Source organism: Aegilops tauschii, chromosome 2 (assembly GCF_002575655.3).
Source record: "Aegilops tauschii subsp. strangulata cultivar AL8/78 chromosome 2, Aet v6.0, whole genome shotgun sequence".
Classification (NCBI taxonomy): Eukaryota; Viridiplantae; Streptophyta; class Magnoliopsida; order Poales; family Poaceae; genus Aegilops; species Aegilops tauschii.
Window position 1 is genome coordinate 599,440,179 of NC_053036.3, and position 18,322 is coordinate 599,458,500.

The 18,322-nt window shown below is 46.5% G+C and overlaps 2 protein-coding genes and 1 pseudogene across 10 annotated transcripts; 1 reads left to right on the top strand and 2 right to left on the bottom strand.

The window, feature by feature from the left end:
- Positions 1 to 430: 430 nt before the first annotated feature.
- Positions 431 to 3,044, bottom strand: LOC141041804 (G-type lectin S-receptor-like serine/threonine-protein kinase SD2-5). 2 transcript variants are annotated; one of them, XM_073509129.1, is made up of 3 exons: positions 2,785 to 3,044; positions 2,001 to 2,066; positions 431 to 1,864 (listed from the first exon to the last, which is right to left on the bottom strand). In XM_073509129.1, the coding sequence occupies exons 2-3, from the start codon at positions 2,023 to 2,025 to the stop codon at positions 531 to 533; spliced, it is 1,359 nt and encodes a 452-aa protein (XP_073365230.1). In that variant the 5' UTR covers positions 2,026 to 2,066; positions 2,785 to 3,044; the 3' UTR covers positions 431 to 530. The 2 variants fall into 2 exon arrangements, with proteins under 2 accessions (XP_073365230.1, XP_073365229.1); XM_073509128.1 differs by lacking the exon at positions 2,785 to 3,044 and having other exon boundaries at positions 2,001 to 2,268.
- A 490-nt stretch (positions 3,045 to 3,534) lies between these two features.
- On the top strand, positions 3,535 to 17,941 carry LOC141041805 (disease resistance protein RPM1-like). 8 transcript variants are annotated; one of them, XR_012203419.1, is made up of 7 exons: positions 3,535 to 4,745; positions 5,072 to 5,158; positions 10,955 to 11,119; positions 11,233 to 11,518; positions 12,653 to 15,525; positions 15,609 to 15,733; positions 16,709 to 17,941. XR_012203419.1 is itself a non-coding variant. In XM_073509130.1 (6 exons), the coding sequence occupies exon 5, from the start codon at positions 12,733 to 12,735 to the stop codon at positions 15,484 to 15,486; it is 2,754 nt and encodes a 917-aa protein (XP_073365231.1). In that variant the 5' UTR covers positions 3,535 to 4,745; positions 5,064 to 5,158; positions 10,955 to 11,119; positions 11,233 to 11,518; positions 12,653 to 12,732; the 3' UTR covers positions 15,487 to 15,525; positions 15,609 to 16,001. The 8 variants fall into 8 exon arrangements, 6 of the variants coding, with proteins under 6 accessions (XP_073365231.1, XP_073365236.1, XP_073365234.1 ...); XR_012203420.1 differs by having other exon boundaries at positions 5,064 to 5,158; positions 17,205 to 17,339; XM_073509130.1 differs by lacking the exon at positions 16,709 to 17,941 and having other exon boundaries at positions 5,064 to 5,158; positions 15,609 to 16,001.
- Positions 16,851 to 17,865, bottom strand: LOC141041323 (cyclin-B1-1-like; annotated as a pseudogene).
- Positions 17,942 to 18,322: the final 381 nt, after the last annotated feature.

An 18,322-nucleotide genomic window follows, 5' to 3' on the forward strand; every position in this document is an offset into this window, starting at 1 on the left:
AGGGAAATACCCTTTGGCTCCCGCATGTATATACACCCTATATGGGATAATTTTTAAAATAATTAAACAAAAATTCAAAATAGTTCAAAAGTATTTTTAGATTAAACTTGACTTACTTGCGCACTAGTATCTAAATTTTCATAAACAAAAAACCAACGTTGACTTCACAGCAAAAAAGACAAAATTTATTTGCTATTATAGATCACTATTCATGCTATTTTGAACTTTTTTTTAATAAGTCAAAGTGGAATTTTCCTTTTGTGGAACTTTTCTCACTAGTACAATGAAAGGTCAAGTTTATTTTAAAATGAAAAATCAGATTTTTTTAACTTTTTGTTGAATTGCTAATTTTTTCCTCATATAGTGTACATATGTACCCAGGAACCAAACGTTCCCCTCCCATATATCAATGAGAGTGATGGAAGAGAAACCAACAGACACTCTTGTAATAGTACTCTACAGTGCTATTTACAAAACATTTCCTACATGTAAACTGGAAGCAGAGCAAGCCTCCGTGGGGAGCTCCACGCCTATGTCGTCACTGGATCAGTGGACTCGACACTTTTCACCATTGCATCTGTCGGCTTACCAGGAGTACTTGCTGCCGAGACCTTGCTGTCCCATCCCGTATCACGGCTGCTGCTGGTCAACGTGCCGGTGCCGGTGCTGCTCGATAGCGCCCAGCTGCTGGAGCTGCCGCCGCCCGACACGTAGTGGAACGGGTTCACCGGCGGCACGATGGCCATCTCCCCCTCCAGCATCCGCACCACGCTGCTCATGGTCGGCCGCGCCGACGGCTGGAACTGGACGCACCACAGCGCCACCTTGCACATGGTCTCCACCTTCTCCCGGTCCGCCTCCCCGATGCCGGCCGCCGCGGACACGATGCACTCCATGTCCCCTTGCTCGTACTTGTCCCACACCCACTTGGGGAACCACTCACGGCTCTCGTCCTCCAGCTGGGCGTCGTAGTTCCGGCGCCGCCCCAGGATCTCGAACAGCACCATGCCGAAGCTGTACACGTCGCACTTCTCCGTCGTCGGCAGCGCCATCCACAGCTCCGGCGCCGCGTATCCCGGCGTCCCGCGCCCGCCGCCGGTCAGCGATGACATGTGCGGGTTCTCGCGCTCGCCCAGCCTGGCCAGCCCGAAGTCTGCCACCTTGGGCGTGAAGTCGGCGGTGAGTAGAATGTTTGCCGGCTTGATATCGTAGTGCACGATCCTCTGCTGGCACTCCTCGTGCAGGTACCTGATCCCCTTGGCCGTGCCGATGGCGATGCTGTGCAGCGTCCGCCACTCGAGCCTCTCCTTTCTCTCGCCGTCGCCCGCGCCTTCCCCGTCGCGGTATAGGTACTTGTCCAGCGAGCCGTTCTCGAGGTACTCGTAGACGAGCGCCTTGGTGTCCGGGTCGAAGCAGAAGCCGTAGAGCCTGACGAGGTGCACGTGGTAGGTCCGGCCGATGGTGCCGATCTCCGCCATGAACCCTTCCTGCACCTTCTTGTTCATGGACACCTTGAGCACCTTCACCGCCACGGGCAGCCCGTTGGGGAGCTCCCCCTTGTAGACCACCCCGAAGCCGCCGGAGCCCAGCTCGGTGGAGTATTTCCCGGTGCACGACGCCAGCTGCTCCGAGCTGAACCTCATCGGCTTCTCGTTGAGGATCTCATGCAGAAACTTCTCCACGGGGCCGATCTCGATCACCACGTCGTTCACTGCGGCGCATGCTTCCAGCTCTCGGTTCCTTCTGTTGATCTCGTCGGTGATCTTGGCCATGAACTTCTTGTAAACTTTCCACCTCCAACGGCGGCATCGTCTGATCACGGCGATGGTTATCACTACCGCAACAGTCGCACAGACCGCCGATACTGGATAAATCGAGACAAGAACTGAGTAAGCTGGTGGAAAACTAATCAAGGAACAAACCCAGCAATTTAATCTGCTTATTATCATCTAAAAAGACCTGCTTAATTATTCTGTCAGGTGTAGATGTATCTTACTTACCAGTTGCAGTGACAGCCGTCGACATGTCCGCGTTGCCCAAGCTCTCAAGGCCTTCTTAGTTCACTTCTGCAATGTATCTGACATTAGTCAGACAAGCTAGCATAGGAATCCTAGAGTACTAATTAACAATTTATTCTTGTAGAAAAGGAGGATAGCACCCGGCATGTGCATCATTACGTCGCACACAGCCAACTAATTAACAAGCTTAGTGGAGAGTTACTGATAATGCTGGCTAGTTTTTTTTGCAGGGGAGTGACAAGTAAGTTTATAGGTAACTGATTGCTGTAGAGCGTGCTTGGACTTGTACACTGTCTATGCGTCATGGCATATGTCAGACGATTAAGAAAGAAGGGTGCAGGGCACTGATTGATACTCCTGCTATGCAACCAACCATTGCTCTCCGCTTGTGCACTCGGTTTGACATTTTGGCTACACTAGTTTAGCTCAAGACTCGTAAACTCTGGATAGTGGATACTCATCTTTATGCCTAGAAACAAAATTGGCGAGCTATAGACATCGAATCCCACTTCACATAATACCCTGAATTGATCAAACCGCCACCCACAGACGCTCGATTCAAAAGGACTCTCAGCGCAAAACACTGGTCCGCAGTTTCAGATTCAGAGATCATAGCAGTTTTAATAGGGAGAACAAAACGACTGAAGCGGACGGTTAATGTTCAGAAACTGAGCGGCTGCAAATTCGGATGACCATAGAACAGGAACACAAACAGTTGCAGTGGCGGGAAAACTGCAAGATATGAAGGCGGAGTAGAGTAACTCACTTGCGTCAGTATGTTCTTTCTTACTACTACTTTCTGCCTGATCTTCTTCGCGCTTTACCGCCGACGAACTGACCTCAGCACAGCTAAAGCATCGGTCTGAATGTCTGATATTTGATCGGAGATTCCACTGTCTCTGACCGGGCGAGGCGGAGCAGGTGCGAGAGTGCGACCCGCGGAGGAGGAAGGAGGTGAGTAAACAAGCGCGCGCGCGCGGCCGTCCTTGACTGGCCAAGCGAATCAGTGACGAAGGTCCGAGCTCCCGTCAGTTGCCTGCCGGTGTTTGCACCTGCTGCTACTGCGTGGTTGTGGCATCTCTCAGCCGAACCATCTGGTTCCGATGGCGACGCCGGCGCTTCCTCGGGAGCTTCCGGTCCTGGCCGAGGAACGGACGGCGACGTGTGAGCTCTGCTCTGCTGGCCCAATGGTAGCGAGTGCTGCAGTCTGACGGACGGAGGAGAGACATACTTTTCCTCTCCGGCATCTCTCTCTCTCTCTGTCTCCGTCGCTCTCTCAGTAGACTTTTTTCTCGGAAAGAACAGAACGGAAAGAGTGCATTTGATTTGGAAAGGTGGACCCTAAAATGCACGAGTTTGACTCAACTTTCATCGTGTACTACGGATACGTCGGAGGGATACTTTTTACCCAACACTAGTAAATGCGCACGTTAATATTTAGACAATATATTAATTGCACGCGATTATTATGTATGATATTAATTACACGTTAAACATGTTTAACGCCGGCCATTGAAGCAGTCTAGGTCGTTGGATTGACTTAGTTCGATGGCCGATATCAGTTACTCCCTCCATCACAGTTTAAAGGGCGTACCTCACATCTCTCTGGGCCCAAGGTTGCTAGCGATTGGCAGGAATAACAGATGCACTGGAGCTGCGGTAGTTAAGGATATGCGCCTAATTAATCGCCAAACAAACGCATAGTAACCTCCCCGTCCAGTAAAAGAAGGAAACAGCCATGCAAAAGGCCTCGCACAACCATGCATGCAAACAAAACCGATTCACACCTCCACCTAAAGTTTCAGTTCACACCATGCATGCGCACCAGGAAGGCAAGCGGAAGGAGTAATTTCAGCGGGCTAATTCCTCCCAAAACGATGCAGTTAATAGGCTAATTAATGACCTGCGCCCTGTTTCCCTCTAATTGTGAAAAAAATCTGGTTTTGAAGATACGCCCTTTAAACTGTGATGGAGGGAGTAGATCTGTCCCTTTAAGTCTTTTTATATTAGCATAGATATAGATGGATGGCATCACCGGCGGAGCTACGTTGTAGAGAAAAGGGCCTAATATATTTTTCAAGCTTGCCGTTGACTATTGATATAAGATTAATAATATATAAAATGTATAATGTGAACATTATATCATTAGAAGCTCCTTTCATGTATGAATTTGATGACGTCCTTGTGTAACTTGCATGTCATATATTATTGCTCTAACATATGATTAAAGTTAGCCCCGAAAAACACATAAGGCCGTATATACATGGAAGGAGGGGGTAAAGTTAAAAATCCATATGAGTTACTCCATATATAAAAAAATCATTTTTTTACTGCTTTATAATTACTAGTATTTCTTTTGCATGTAGTGTGTGTATATACACTCAGGGCCATATCCAAAACTGATACCTAGTAGTAGAATAGCCGGTCAACGATCTAACCCTGGGCCCGCAAAAAAAAAAAGACGATCTAACCCAGGCACCTACTGGACTGGAGACTCGCGCAGACGGAGCCGGAAGCAGACGACTCCACCGCCGGCGAGGGTTAGGATAGCAGGGAGACTGCCTCGTCTCGTCTCCGGCCAAGCCCGTCCCCACTCCACTCCACCCCACCCCATCGGCGCATCCCTCTCGCTCCGGTGCGGCGACAGGGCCTCTCTGCCCCGGTCAAATCACCCCTCTCCCCCAGTGGCCGCCGCGAAGTAGACTCCCTGCCGGCAGCGACGACGAGGTAAAGCCAGCCAACGTCCCTTACATTACATGTATCCATGCCCCTTTTGTGTTGTCCGTAGGACTTGGGTGACAATATGAACTTGCTGAATCTGAACCACATTAGGAGGTTGATTTGTTCTCTACTGTATCCGCGAGCTCGACCTTAATCAAGCGTCCCCCAAACCGTTGCCATCTCGATCTGTTGGCTTTGACTGATTTATGGTCCTTTGTTTGATCAACCTGAGAGTCTTCGCCATTTTCCGGCAGGTGTGGGCTCAATGGCCCATAGTATATTTCAGAAAAGTGTAGTACTAATAAACTCATATTTCTTGTCAAGTGTGGCAGGTTCTTGGTGCTGGAATGAGAAGACATGGAGAAGAATATATGCTGGTAATATAGCTGTTCCATTGGATTGATGGATGTTCTGTAACTGTAAGTAATTACTCTTAGCTCTCTGTATGTATATAGCTCAGCTTGCTGCTAGTGATTAGGTACTGTACTGCTCAGGCTTGTGGAAAGTTATTGAACCGTCTCAACTCTCCAACAGGGAGAGCCCGCAGGTTATATTGATCGAGCGAGGGTGTCTCGCGAGGGGTACAGAAGAGTTCGGTTGGGATTCAACCAACTAGAGATATTACAGAGAGAGAGAGATAGGGATAGAAGGTTAAATAGAAAAGGACTCTATCTATGGCGCAAGACAAGTCCTTGCTGCCATCTATATCCCTACAATATCTCATGTTTAACACCCTCTCTTAATCTAAGCTTCTCAAGTTTAGATTACGCTTGAATTCCTCAAACGGTCCTGTAGCCAAGGCCTTTGTGAAACCATCCGCAACTTGATCTTTTGAAGGAACAAACCGGATCTCCAATTCCTTGCTTGCAACCCTTTCTCGAACAAAGTGATAATCAATCTCAATATGCTTAGTTCTTGCATGAAAAACAGGATTGGCAGAGAGATATGTAGCATCAAGATTGTCACACCAAAGACATGGAGTTTGTATGTGACATATCCCAAGCTCCTTGAGCATAGACTTTACCCTATAATTTCGGCTGTTGCATTGGCCAATGCCTTGTATTCTGCCTCGGTACTCGACCTAGAGACAGTTGCCTGCTTCTTGGCACACCAGGAGATGAGATTAGGTCCAAAGAAAACTGCAAAACCACCTGTAGACCTTCTGTCATCCAGACAACCTGCCCAGTCAGAATCAGAAAATGCACTAACAAGTGTTGAAGATGGCTTGCTAAAGATGAGTCCAACACCCAAGGTGTGCTTTACATATCTCAAGATGTGCTTGGCAGCAGTCCAATGAGCTGAAGTGGGTGCATGGAGAAACTGACATACTTTATTAACCGCAAAAGAAATATCAGGCCTGGTGAGTGTCGTACTGAAGTGCACCTACCAAACTCCTGTACTTGGTGCCATCCTCTGGATTCAGAGGAACCCCCTCTGCAAGGGACAATTTTTCTGAGCTGGAGAGTGGTGTTGGAGATGGTTTATAGCCCTGCAACCCAGCCTTATTCAACAGATCAGATGCATATTTTTCCTGAGAGAGATGAAGACCACCTTCTTTATTTCTCTTGACCTCAATTCCAAGAAAATAGTGAAGATCTCCAAGATCCTTAAGAGCAAACTCTGAATTCAAATCTTTCAGAAGAGCTGTGATAGCCTCATTTGAGGAACTAGTGACAATGATATCATCCACATAAATGAGTACAAAGATAACTATCTGTGACTTATTGTAAATGAACAAGGATGTATCAGACTTAGAGGGAATAAAACCAAGGGTGTGCAGCTTAGAACTCAAACGAGAATACCATGCATGTGGAGCTTGCTTGAGTCCATAGAGAGACTTATCAAGTCTACAGATGTGAGATGGTTTGTGTTTATCCTCAAACCCAGGAGGTTGCTTCATATAAACTTCCTCTTCCAGAACACCATGAAGAAACGCGTTCTGCACATCTAGCTGTCGGAGACTCCATCCTTTGGACACAACAACGGATAAAACAAGGCGAATGGTAGCAGCTTTAACAACAGGACTAAAGGTGTCCTCATAATCCAGTCCATACCTCTGCTTAAAACCCTTGGCAACAAGTCTGGCTTTATATCGATCATAGTGCCATCGGACATGCGTTTGATTCTGTACACCCATTTGCAATCAATGACATTTCTGCCTGGACGTGATGGAACAAGATGCCATGTATGATTTTTCTGAAGAGCATGAAACTCCTCTTCCATAGCCATCCGCCACTTGGGATCAGTCAGCACCTCATTAACAGTGCGGGGTTCACCTGTGGAAACAGAATAAACTAAGCCATACTTAGTTTTGTAGTTGATAGGTTGTATGGTGCTGTCACGAAGACGTGTACGAGGCAGTGTGGGGGCGAGCGGAGCCGCAGAAGATCCCGAGGCATCCGTAGCACCAGGGCCCGCCGGATTGGCTGTGGCAGGGCGAGCTGATGCGGGGACGGGCGAGGCCGCAGAGGATCCAGGAGCCGGCTGACCGGATCTGCATCGGATCCAGCAGCGGGCCCGTCTGGCCCGCCTGGCGCAGAGGACGCGGAAACCCACGTGGGGCGCCTGGCGTACGTGTGCGGGACCGGCACGTACCGCGCTGTCCGCAGGTCCCCCGGCACTGATTGGTGCGCAGCGTCCGCGGAGCCCAGCACAGATGCGGGATGACACGCGTCGCCCGGAGAGAGGCGCGGGGCGGGTGATGGTGGAGGGCCCCAAGCCGCCTGACTTGGCTGCGATCCCGAAGAGGATCCGGTCGGACCTGGCGCGTCCAGACGGGGCGATCCCGAGGATGATGGCGCTGGATCTCCTGTATGCATGCTGGAGCCCCCTAATGCACTGTTTGCAACGCCATTTTCTTCGCCGATTCTTCCTAAAACAGTATACTCAGGAATAATAGGAGATATATGAGTCATAGTTTGGTCACTACAAGTATCATCACCCGCACACGAGACACCAGAAAGATGAGATGGTAGTAGGAGGATTTCTGTTCTAAGGAGGGCACCGGCATTGGGGTGTAGATGTGCAAAGGGAAACTGAGTCTCATCAAAGACTACGCCACGTGAGATGTACACACGGGCGGTAGAGACGTCAAGGCACTTGACACCTTTGTGTTGCGCACTGTAGCCAAGAAAAACACATTGTTTGGAACGGTACATGAGTTTGCGAGCATTATAGGGACGAAGATTTGGCCAACATGCGCAACCAAAGACATGAAGAGCGGTGTAATCTGGTGTGATATGAAGAAGAGGTTCAGTGGGAGTTTCATGTGAGATAGTGCGACTGGGCCACATATTAATAAGATGAACAGCGGTAAGAAAAGCCTCATCCCAAAATTTGAGGGGCATGGAGGCAGAAGCTAGGAGGGCTAAGCCTACCTCGACAATATGTCGATGTTTCCGCTCAGCAGAGCCATTCTGCTGATGTGCATGTGGGCATGAAACATGATGAGAGATACCTATCTTTTGAAAAAAAGAGTTTAGTTTCTCATACTCACAACCCCAGTCGGACTATACAGCAATGATTTTACTGTCGAATTTTCGCTCTACAAGAGCTTGAAAATTGTGAAACACTTGAAACACGTCGGAACGCTTCTTAAGGAGATATATCCACGTATACTTGCTAAAGTCATCAATAAAGCTTACATAGTATTGGTGTCTACCAACAGAAGTGGGTGCTGGACCCCATACATCAGAAAAGATAAGTTGCAAAGGTTTTGTAGAGACACTAATAGACACAGGATATGGTAGTTGATGACTTTTAGCACATTGACAGGAATCACAAATTGTTTCTGAGTTTCTCTCACCAACAACTGGGAGATTATTACTACTAAGAATACGATGAACAGTAGCAAACGAAGGATGTCCTAAGCGATTGTGCCACCGTTCAGCAGAAAGCTTGATGGCACCATAGGCTTGTTCATTGTATCGGCAATACTGCGGAAGTAAAGAGTAGAGGCCTTGCACACAAACACCTCTATGAAGAACTTTCTTCGTGACCTGATCCTTGATAAAAAAAGAATGGATGAAACTCTAGAAACACATTGTTGTCAAGAGCTATACGATGAACAGATAACAAAGTTTTGGAGGCATTGGGAACATGCAAGATTTCATTAAGCTCAAGGTTTTTGTGTGGGGTTTTGATAAATGAGTGACCAATATGACTTATCTCCATACCTGCCCCATTGGCGGCGGTGTAGACTTGATCATGGCCACGGTATTTTTCATGCATTGTCAGCTTCTCCAATTCACCAGTGATATGATTTGTGGCGCCTGTGTCCATATACCAATTGGTATCGACACCATAGGACACATCAGCTGCAGCTGCAATTTTCTTGCTTTGGGAGTTAGGATCATCAGCATAGCGCCAATCACAATCCTTTGTAAGATGATTTGTTTTCTTACAGATTTGGCATCGTCCCTCATAACCATCATACCCTTGGAAGTGACGCCCCCTGTTGTTGTTGTTGGGAGGGCGCCGAGTGTTGTTGCCGCCACCAGAGGGGTTCTGGTGATAGTGACCGCCACCACCACCACCATAGTGGCCTCCTCCTCCATTGTTCTGATGGTAGCCACCACCAGAACCGCCGCCTGTGTGGTAGCCGCCGCCACCAACGGCGTTGTAGCCTCCTCCACCGGCGCCGTAGTTGCCGCCACCGGGAGCACCGTAGCCATCGCCGTTTCCTCGAGGGCCACCGCCACTGCCGCCCTTCTGGTTGCGGTAACCTCCCTTTCCGGCATTTGGACGACCCCTGGAAGCAGCGTTTGCCGATGACTTGAAGCCACCAGCACCACCGCCATGGAACATCTCGATCCGCTGATCGAAGTTCGCCACCAGGGAGAAGAGCGCGTCGATGGTGACCGGTTCAGTGTGCACGTCGAGGGCGGAGATGATTGGCTGGTAGTCCACGTCCAAGCCCGCGACGATGAAGGAGATGAGCTCCCCCTCCCCGAGTGGTTTGCCCGCCGCCGCGAGCTCATCGGAGAGGGAGCGCATGTGCCCGAAGTATGCTGAGGCCGACTGCGTACCTTTCTGCGCGTTGGTTAGCGCAGATCAGATGTTGTTGACACGGGATAGCGAGACGGCAGAAAACATAGCCGCCAGTGTAGCCCAGATCGCATGTGAGGATTCAAGGGAGGCAACTTGGACAAGAACTTCTTTGGACAGGTTGCGAAGGAGATAGGCAACGATCTGCTGATCCTGGATCAGCCAGGGGGCATAGGCAGGGTTTGGAATCACCTGGTCCTTGCCATCTTTGTCTTTGGTGGTGATGGTTTTGGGAGGCTCCTCTAGGGTTCGATCTATATAGCCAAACAAGTCGGCGCCCATTATCTGGGATCGCGCTTGAGCTCTCCAAAGGACATAGTTCGTCCAGGAGAGTGGCTCGGAGGTGTTGTAGTTGAGGCCGGAGGTGATAGGGACGGCGGAGGACGACATGATGGGAGGGTGGTGATGGGAGATCAATGGAAGCTAGCTAGATGTGATGGAAGGGCCTGCTCTGTATACCATGTGGAAAGTTATTGAAGCATCTCAACTCTCCAACAGGGAGAGCCCGCAGGTTATATTGGTCGAGCGAGGGTGTCTCGCGAGGGGTACAGAAGAGTTCTGTTGGGATTCAACCAACTAGAGATATTACAGAGAGAGAGAGAGAGATAGGGATAGAAGGTTAAATAGAAAAGGACTCTATCTATGGTGCAAGACAAGTCCTTGCTGCCATCTATATCCCTACAATATCTCATGTTTAACAAGGCTTATCTGAATATATAGCCCTATTACTTACTAGTGGGCGTCTCAAAAACCTTTGTAAGCTTCGGTGACTGACCCTCATGATCAGAATACAACACTGCATGGTCTATATGGGCAAATGCCTAATTATAAAAATGGCCATCCATACCATTTGGGTAGTTTCAGAAATCCTAATTCTTCTCCCTTGTCAGAAACAAAAGGAGAGGCACATATAATCATGAAGACAAAGCGCCAAAGCCGTAGGGAACCTTGAAAAGCATGTGGCTATGCTCCAAGCAGAATATTGTAGCTGGAGTTCTTGGTTGCAGTGGGCCAGTCAAGACTATTGAAGTGATCAGATGTGTATTCCATGAACATTGAACTGATTAGATATTCACACAGGCACATTGCTTTCAGATAATACATCATGTTGTAAAATAATTGAGCTTCAACAACCACCGCAAGAAAACTAACATTGACTTGACTTGCAGGTTCTCTGGGTGCTTCTTGATGGCTCATGGCTTCAGCAATAAGACTAGCATGATGCCCCACTCTCACCAACCCATGGCACTATTTTGATGATTTCAGATTCTGAAGCGCGCAAGGAGGCCACCACAGGTCCAAATCTGGTCAGATCTACAGTTATTACAAACCAGGTGCAATTCTGATGATATTATCTCCTTCAATTTGGTTCTGTTCCTATTACTCCTGTATATCCTAAGCTAGGTCGAGGAAGTATTAACCCGTTTTCCTTGCCATTAAATGCTAGGTAGGCGGTTGTTCCCTGGTTTAGTGGGTAAAGATAACAAGGGAACACCTGAAGTTGAAATCACATCCAACTACTTGTCACCAACAGCAAGCTAGCATACTCTCAGTCATACACATGACTCCATGAGAGTTCACGATCTGCACAATTAAGCTTCAGTGACAACAAGACCACCCAAGCCATGAGGTCTCTTTTACCTCCGAGAATCCATGAGACTATTCTGATTGTTTCAGATTCATAAATGCACAAGGAGGTCACCAAGCTCGATCGGATCTATGCCATCCGGCAGGTGCGTCGTCCTTCCATAGTTTTCTGGCTATCTTAGACTGTACTCTGGTCGAGCTTCTTAATTTGTACGGCTTCAAGGTCCGGTGAGCTGGCAGTGTTCAGGTTTTAGTTGATATCCATTGTTTCCAGTGGTGAAGCCAGCTCACTGACCGAGCATGGGCAGGGTCACCGCTGGCCAGTGTTTGTCCAGCAAAACATCATTGCTAACCCATAAATTGATGCTAATGCTTAACGGACTCTCCGGTTGAGCCCAGGCAGCTGCCTGGGGTCCCCGTGAGCTGCTCCATCCCTGATTGTTTCCCTTCCATTAATAAAATGTCTTGAATCGATCTGCAGCGCAGTTGTTGATAATGCTTTGTACTGGTGATATACCTAGCACACGATGAGCATATGCTCTTGAGTTCTAGATACGCTAATGTGGAAATTTCTAGCCTCCTAAAGTCAACATTCTTGATGTGTGAGGGTCTCCTAAAGTGCACATGACAGCTCCTTTTAATTAAAGTGGTTTTAGTTACAGTAATAGTATATTGATTTCTTCTAATGAGTAATGACTCCTCTAGTCCTCTGACATTATAGCTTTGCTTCCTTATTTATTTCTTGATTGTGACACATTTTCTTGTGGCTTAATCAACAACTCTAGCTATTTGTTTCTCCATAAATCTGGAGATACTGTAAGATATATATGTTGAGAAAAATATGGAACTAAGTTACTTGGAGCTGGCCGGTATGTCAGATAGTCTCCCTCTTCACCTCACTTGTTTAAATCTTCAATATTTGGGGCCTTTTAACCTGAGATGTCCCCTACAGGGAAGCGGAGCGTACATGGTCAGTTAGTTGGTTGAGTGTCACTCGCTCTTGTCAGTTAATAACATTTAGTTTCCCATTGACGATAGCACAGTCCCAAGTGTTTTAAAATCCTCATGGACCTGCACGTCATAAGTTCTGTTTTTTGATTGATTATTATGTGGGTCAGCGTTAGATAGGTTAACTGTATGAAATCAGAGTTTAGGAGGATTACTTTGAAAGGTTCTACTTATTTCACCACAGCAAGTGTTTTATTTCATTGCGGTTGGAGAGTTTTGAAGTGTTTCACCCAAGTGCTTGCTACTAACTAATGCTTCACTTCATTTTGCAGTGGTCATTGTAATAATACTGAGGCAAATCTACAACTAGGCCCCCACCCAACAGTGATACATTAGCTATTCTCAGAAAGTGATGCCGGAGATTGTGATTCTTCTAGCCATTAAAAAGATTGGAACCGCCTTGGCAAATGGAGTGGCAGACCAGGCCAGCACATTGTTTGCGAAGTACAGGAAGCAAATACTAGAGCTACAGGGCAGCATGGGTCGTGTTGCGAGGGAGCTTCGAGTAATGCATGATGTTCTCTGTCAAATGGATATCCGAAACCGCAACAATCAAGTATATGAGGGCTGGTTGGAGGAAGTACGGAAAGTAGCACATGTGATGGAGGACATGGTGGATGAGTACTTGTATCTTGTTGGTCACGAACATGACACGGGATGTTGCTTTTACCTGAAGAAAGGGTTTACAAAACCAAGATATCTGCTTTCTTTGAACCGGATTACTTTCAAGGTGAAGGAAATATCGAAAGACCTAACACACCTGTCTGAGACAAAAAATCGTTGGGTTCACATGATAAACAATGGGGATACTAGCAGCTCAAGTTACATTGTCAAGAGGTCCAAAGATCTAGCAAACATTTCACGCTCCCTTGATGAAGAAGATCTAGTCGGTGTGGATAAAAACAGAGATAAACTTGAGCAGTGGTTGTTAAGTGACGATTTGGAACGCTCTGTGATAGCACTGCTTGGAATGGGAGGGCTTGGTAAAACATCTTTAGCTGCAAATGTCTACAGGAAGCATAGAGAGAAATTCCAGTGCCATGCTTGGGTCTCCATCTCTCAAACTTATTCTACAGAACATGTCTTGAGGAATATAATCAAGGAAATTTCCCGAGATAAAGTCAGTGTGCTATCTAACACTGTGGCCATGGACATCACATGCCTTGAAGAGACACTGAGGAAATTTCTAGAGCAACAGAAGTATTTGATCATATTGGACGATGTTTGGACTCCAGAAGCATTTGATGACTTGTCTAGGGTGCTTATTAATAATAAAAAGGGCAGCAGACTGATGGTCACAACAAGGGAAGGCGATGTTGCTGCACTTGCCTCTCAAGGACATACTTTAACACTGAAACCTTTACCAGAGGATAAGGCATGGGATCTCTTTTGTAAAAAAGCCTTTCCAAGAGATACAAATCATGAATGTCCTGCGGAGTTGAATCCTTTGTCCGAGCAAATAGTTAGCAAGTGCAAAGGCTTGCCTCTTGTTATTGTGTTAGTTGGTAGCCTCTTGCGTGTGCGTGAGAAAACTGTGGAAGAATGGAGAAGAATACATGCCCAATTAAGTTGGGAGCTAATCAACAATTCAAGACTCGATCACATAAGGAATGTTTTGCATCTGAGCTTCATCTACCTTCCAACACACTTAAAATGCTGTTTCTTGCATTGCAGCTTATTTTCAGAAGACTATTGTTTCAAAAGGAAACAACTTATACGGTTATGGACAGCAGAGGGGTTCATTGAAGAGAGGGGTGAAAGCACATTAGAAGAAGTGGCAGAAGGCTATCTGAAGGAGCTAATTGACAGAAACATGCTAGAACTTGTCAAGAGAAACTCATTTGGTAGGATGAAAGAATTCAAAATGCACGATATCTTACGTGAATTGGCACTTGACTTGTGCCAGAAGAACTGTTTTGGTGTTACATATGAGGATAAGCGTGGGGGGTCTTTTGAGAGGAATGGACGTCGATTGGTATTGCACAAACAGAAGAAGGATATTCAGCAGTCATTTTCTAGTGTACGCCGACTTCGAACATTCGTTATGCTGGACGATAGTATGGTAACATTTACTCTACTACCTATGCTATGTAAGGAGTCAAGATATATGACAGTGCTAGAATTAAGTGGTCTACCCATTGAGAATATTCCAGATGCTATTGGAGACCTTTTTAATCTCCGCCATTTGGGTTTGCGTGATTCAAAAGTGAAGATGCTCCCGAGTTCTGTTGAGAAGCTTTCAAAATTGTTAACACTGGACCTTCTTAGATCTGATGTACATGAGCTGCCTAGTGGGATTGTGAAGCTGAAGAAGCTTAGGCACTTATTTGTTGAGAAAAGAATTAATACAGATTTGAGAGGGATTAAATGTTTCAGTGGTGTGCATGTCCCCAATGGTCTTGGAAATCTAACAAACCTGCAAACGTTACAAGCGTTGGTAGCACATGATGAGTCTATTAGACATTTACGGCAGATGAGGCAACTGAGAAGCTTGAGGTTGTTGGATGTGAAGGGAAGCTATTGTGGACGTATCAGTGAGTCTCTAGTTCAGATGCGGTGTTTGTCCCATCTTGATGTGGATGCAAGTGATGAGAATGAGGTTCTCTCGTTGAATGTCCTCCTGCCAAACCTGCAAAGGCTACGTTTGGGTGGACGACTGGCGGAAGGGGCGTTGGATGAGTCTCCTCTCTTCCAAGCTGCTGGGGGGCAGAACTTGCATGTTTTGAATCTATATTGGTCACAACTGAGAGAAGACCCCCTGCCATCCCTTTCACGGCTGTCAAATTTGACGCATCTAGAATTCACCAGAGCATACAACGGAGAGCAGCTAGCATTTCTCACGGGGTGGTTTCCCAAGCTAAAGATTCTCTATCTAATAGACATGCCTAATCTGAATCGGCTAGAGATACAGCAAGGTGCCATGGCGAGCCTGGAAAGATTATACTTTGTCAACCTCAGCAGCATGATGGTGGTCCCAGCTGGCATTGAGTTCCTCATGCCCCTCCAGTCTCTAGGCTTCTTTGAAATCACTAGTGATTTCTTTTGGTTGCTGGATCAATGTTCTGCAATTCTAGGGACACAGTGGCGGTATACTCTCCGGGATTGACCCGCCACACTGGTTGGGAAATGTGTAATGCACTCGGAGGTATAGCAACCTGCTAACTAGTACCACTACTTGCTTCCTCCCTCGTCTCAAATTGTTGATGTGATGTAATGTTGGTTATGTAGGTCTTCGTCTGAAGGAAGATGCTCTGTACGTGCTGCTGGCCCGCTGCGGAATGTGCATACTGTCCGGGTTTCTCTGCTTTTTGACGTACTGCACATCATTTGCTGCTTGTTCCACCTCTGCTAAGGTGCAGTTACCGCCTGCGTTTGCTACTGCTACTACTGTTCTAGTCATCATGTGCTTTTGCTTGTGAAATGTGATGGTATTTCCTACTGACCGATTCCGGCTGCGGCTTATTATAAGACTGCAAGCGAGTTGTGTTTTCGTATCCAAACTAGTTTTCGCTTAACTTGTTTGAACTGTGTACTGCTATTTCACGCGTGTGTGTGCTTGTTGTGAACCTATTTCAGATGTGGCTGTTAAATAATAATAAAAACTTGGCTTGTGATTCATAAGTAATGCTCAGACACTCATTTTTCTTGTAATTATGGTTGCTGCCTGTCTGTTTTATTGCTAGCCTTGCTTTGTTCCGTTTTATGTTTATCTTATTTTGGACGTATGTCTATGGTGTTTCTTTCTTGGACTACGTTTCTTGTTTTCTTGAGCAATACACTTATGGATGATCATGACAATGTTTGGAAGGCTACATCATGTTTACTTATGTCCTTAAGTTTTCAAAATTCGCTGACACACTGAGGAGTGAGGAGGCAACCGATGAACTCATGTAACAAGGAGTTCTTCAGGGACCGATGCCAGGGAATTAACTCAGAAATTGCGTGTAGTATCACAAACCCTTCCCCAAAAGAAATATGCAGACTTCCGACATGAGATATATTAGGCGTAAGCTGGAGTGGCATGTCCATGCATGTGTATCACAAAGCTTAGTTACAGCCTTCAAACATAGTTACTCAGGACGGTAAGCTTTGACAACTACTCCCATTGTTCACAAATTCTCCCTCCATTCATGAATAAGTGACGTGGTTTTAGTTCAAAGATAATATCCCTGACTTGTGGCCAAACAGCGTAGCAACTGCCTCAAGTTTTCAAACCCTTCTTCCACTCTAAATGCAGGAAATAACCAGCGAATGAATGTCAGACACACCTTCCATTTATTTGAAGAAAAAAAATCCTAGAAATCTCGTTTATTTGAAGTTGATTGCAGGTGGGCGCAGGGCCACTCTTCCCAACTTCTTGCTACAATACTTCTTATACACCACCTGCAACTTGCTCTGAGGGGCAGTCGAGTGTGCGGTGACCAGCATCTTTGCACTATATCTGAAATCATCACAGAAACACAGAGTTATTCAAGCTACAAGAGTGTGTAAAGTCACTGTTGTGCATTCTTACATTAGCTGTGATTCAGTAAAGCCAGTATAGTGCTTGAGAGTGTGAGTCCATGGATCGGTCTTCTTGAGTGTGAGCCTGACTGCATAGACAGCAGCAGCAGCAACCATGGAGGGCTTGGACGGCACCAGCGCATATTGCATCAGTGCCAGTTCAGCAAACAAGGACACCATGTTCATCATCTGCATCCATCCAGATTCCAGATAGGGAAACTTCAGTACACAAACTCGTTCCTTTACAGTGCAAATGCATCTGAATTTACATATGGTATATTGTACGTATTCTTTACCTCCTTATAGTTGTTCAAATTGTAGGAAGACGCAGCCATGGCAAAGCGCGCAAGGAACACATAAGGTGTAGGAACTGTCAGGTTCCATCCAAGCCGATTGAGAATGGCTTTCTCCATCCTCAGTATCTGCCTCCTGGAGTAGGCATTGTCTGTTATCCAGACCAAATCCCTCACCTGCAGGTGTGTATATACAACCAATCAGAACATGGACTCGATATACTGCAAAGTGGAAAAGCAAAGGGGGTGTGAGAAGTTTTCAGTCTACCTCTGGAAACATCCCCTCCTCATACTTGCAAGCGATTAGCAGGGCTGAGACGCCTACCAGCTGCAGCTCCCTCCGAAGCACGAGCTGCTTCGTGAGATACCGGTCGATGATGTACACTATAAGGTAGAGGGTCTCTGGCATCAGATCAAACATGTCATGCACTTCTATTATCCAGTCGACGAGGATGGCCCGCATCTTGGAGTTGAGATGCACCTGGGAGTGAATGTAGTCGCGGGGGCGACGCTCATTCTGCAACGGGACAGGAAAGATCACCTTCAGAGACAAGCAACAGATCACAAGGTTTTTGCACACACCACCTAAGAAGTACTCCCTCTGCAGTTACCTCGGCAACTTTATAGAACTTGTACAGATCATTAACGTAATCCATGAAGGCTAGCTGATTGTCGCCGTCAACCTTATCGATGTCTTGAATCGCTTGTTATCACAGTCGGAAACTGGCAATATAATGGTGGATCAGGCTCATTGCACAGGTTAAATGATACTACTATCTTATTTTTTTGATAATATAAACCGATGCCTTGTTTAACAGAGCTTACAGAAAAGTAATAAAGACTAGTAAAAGGACTCTCCCCGGTGTAATTTAGGTCATAAACACCCAGGGTGCCTCAACAAACACAGAAAGAGAGCTAGAGACAGAATTATGAGAAACGGAGGGGGCAACAGTTCACAAAGAGGTACTCCCTCTGTTCCTAAATATAAGTCTTTGTAGAGATTTCACTATGAACCACATACGGATGTATATAGATGCATTTTAAATGTAGATTTGTCCATTATGCTCCGTATGTAGTCCATCTAGTGAAATTTCTACAAAGACTTATATTTAGGAACGGAGGGAGTATGAGGCATGCTAACAGTAC

Excerpts from the sequence above, each read along its gene's own strand:
- LOC141041804 (XM_073509129.1), bottom strand. The coding sequence starts at position 2,025 with ATGTCGACGGCTGTCACTGCAACTG. Across the intron at positions 1,865-2,000 it reads GACGGCTGTCACTGCAACTG|TATCGGCGGTCTGTGCGACT; the intron begins GTAAGTAAGATA and ends CGATTTATCCAG.
- LOC141041805 (XM_073509130.1), top strand. The coding sequence starts at position 12,733 with ATGCCGGAGATTGTGATTCTTCTAGCCATTAAAAAGATTGGAACCGCC.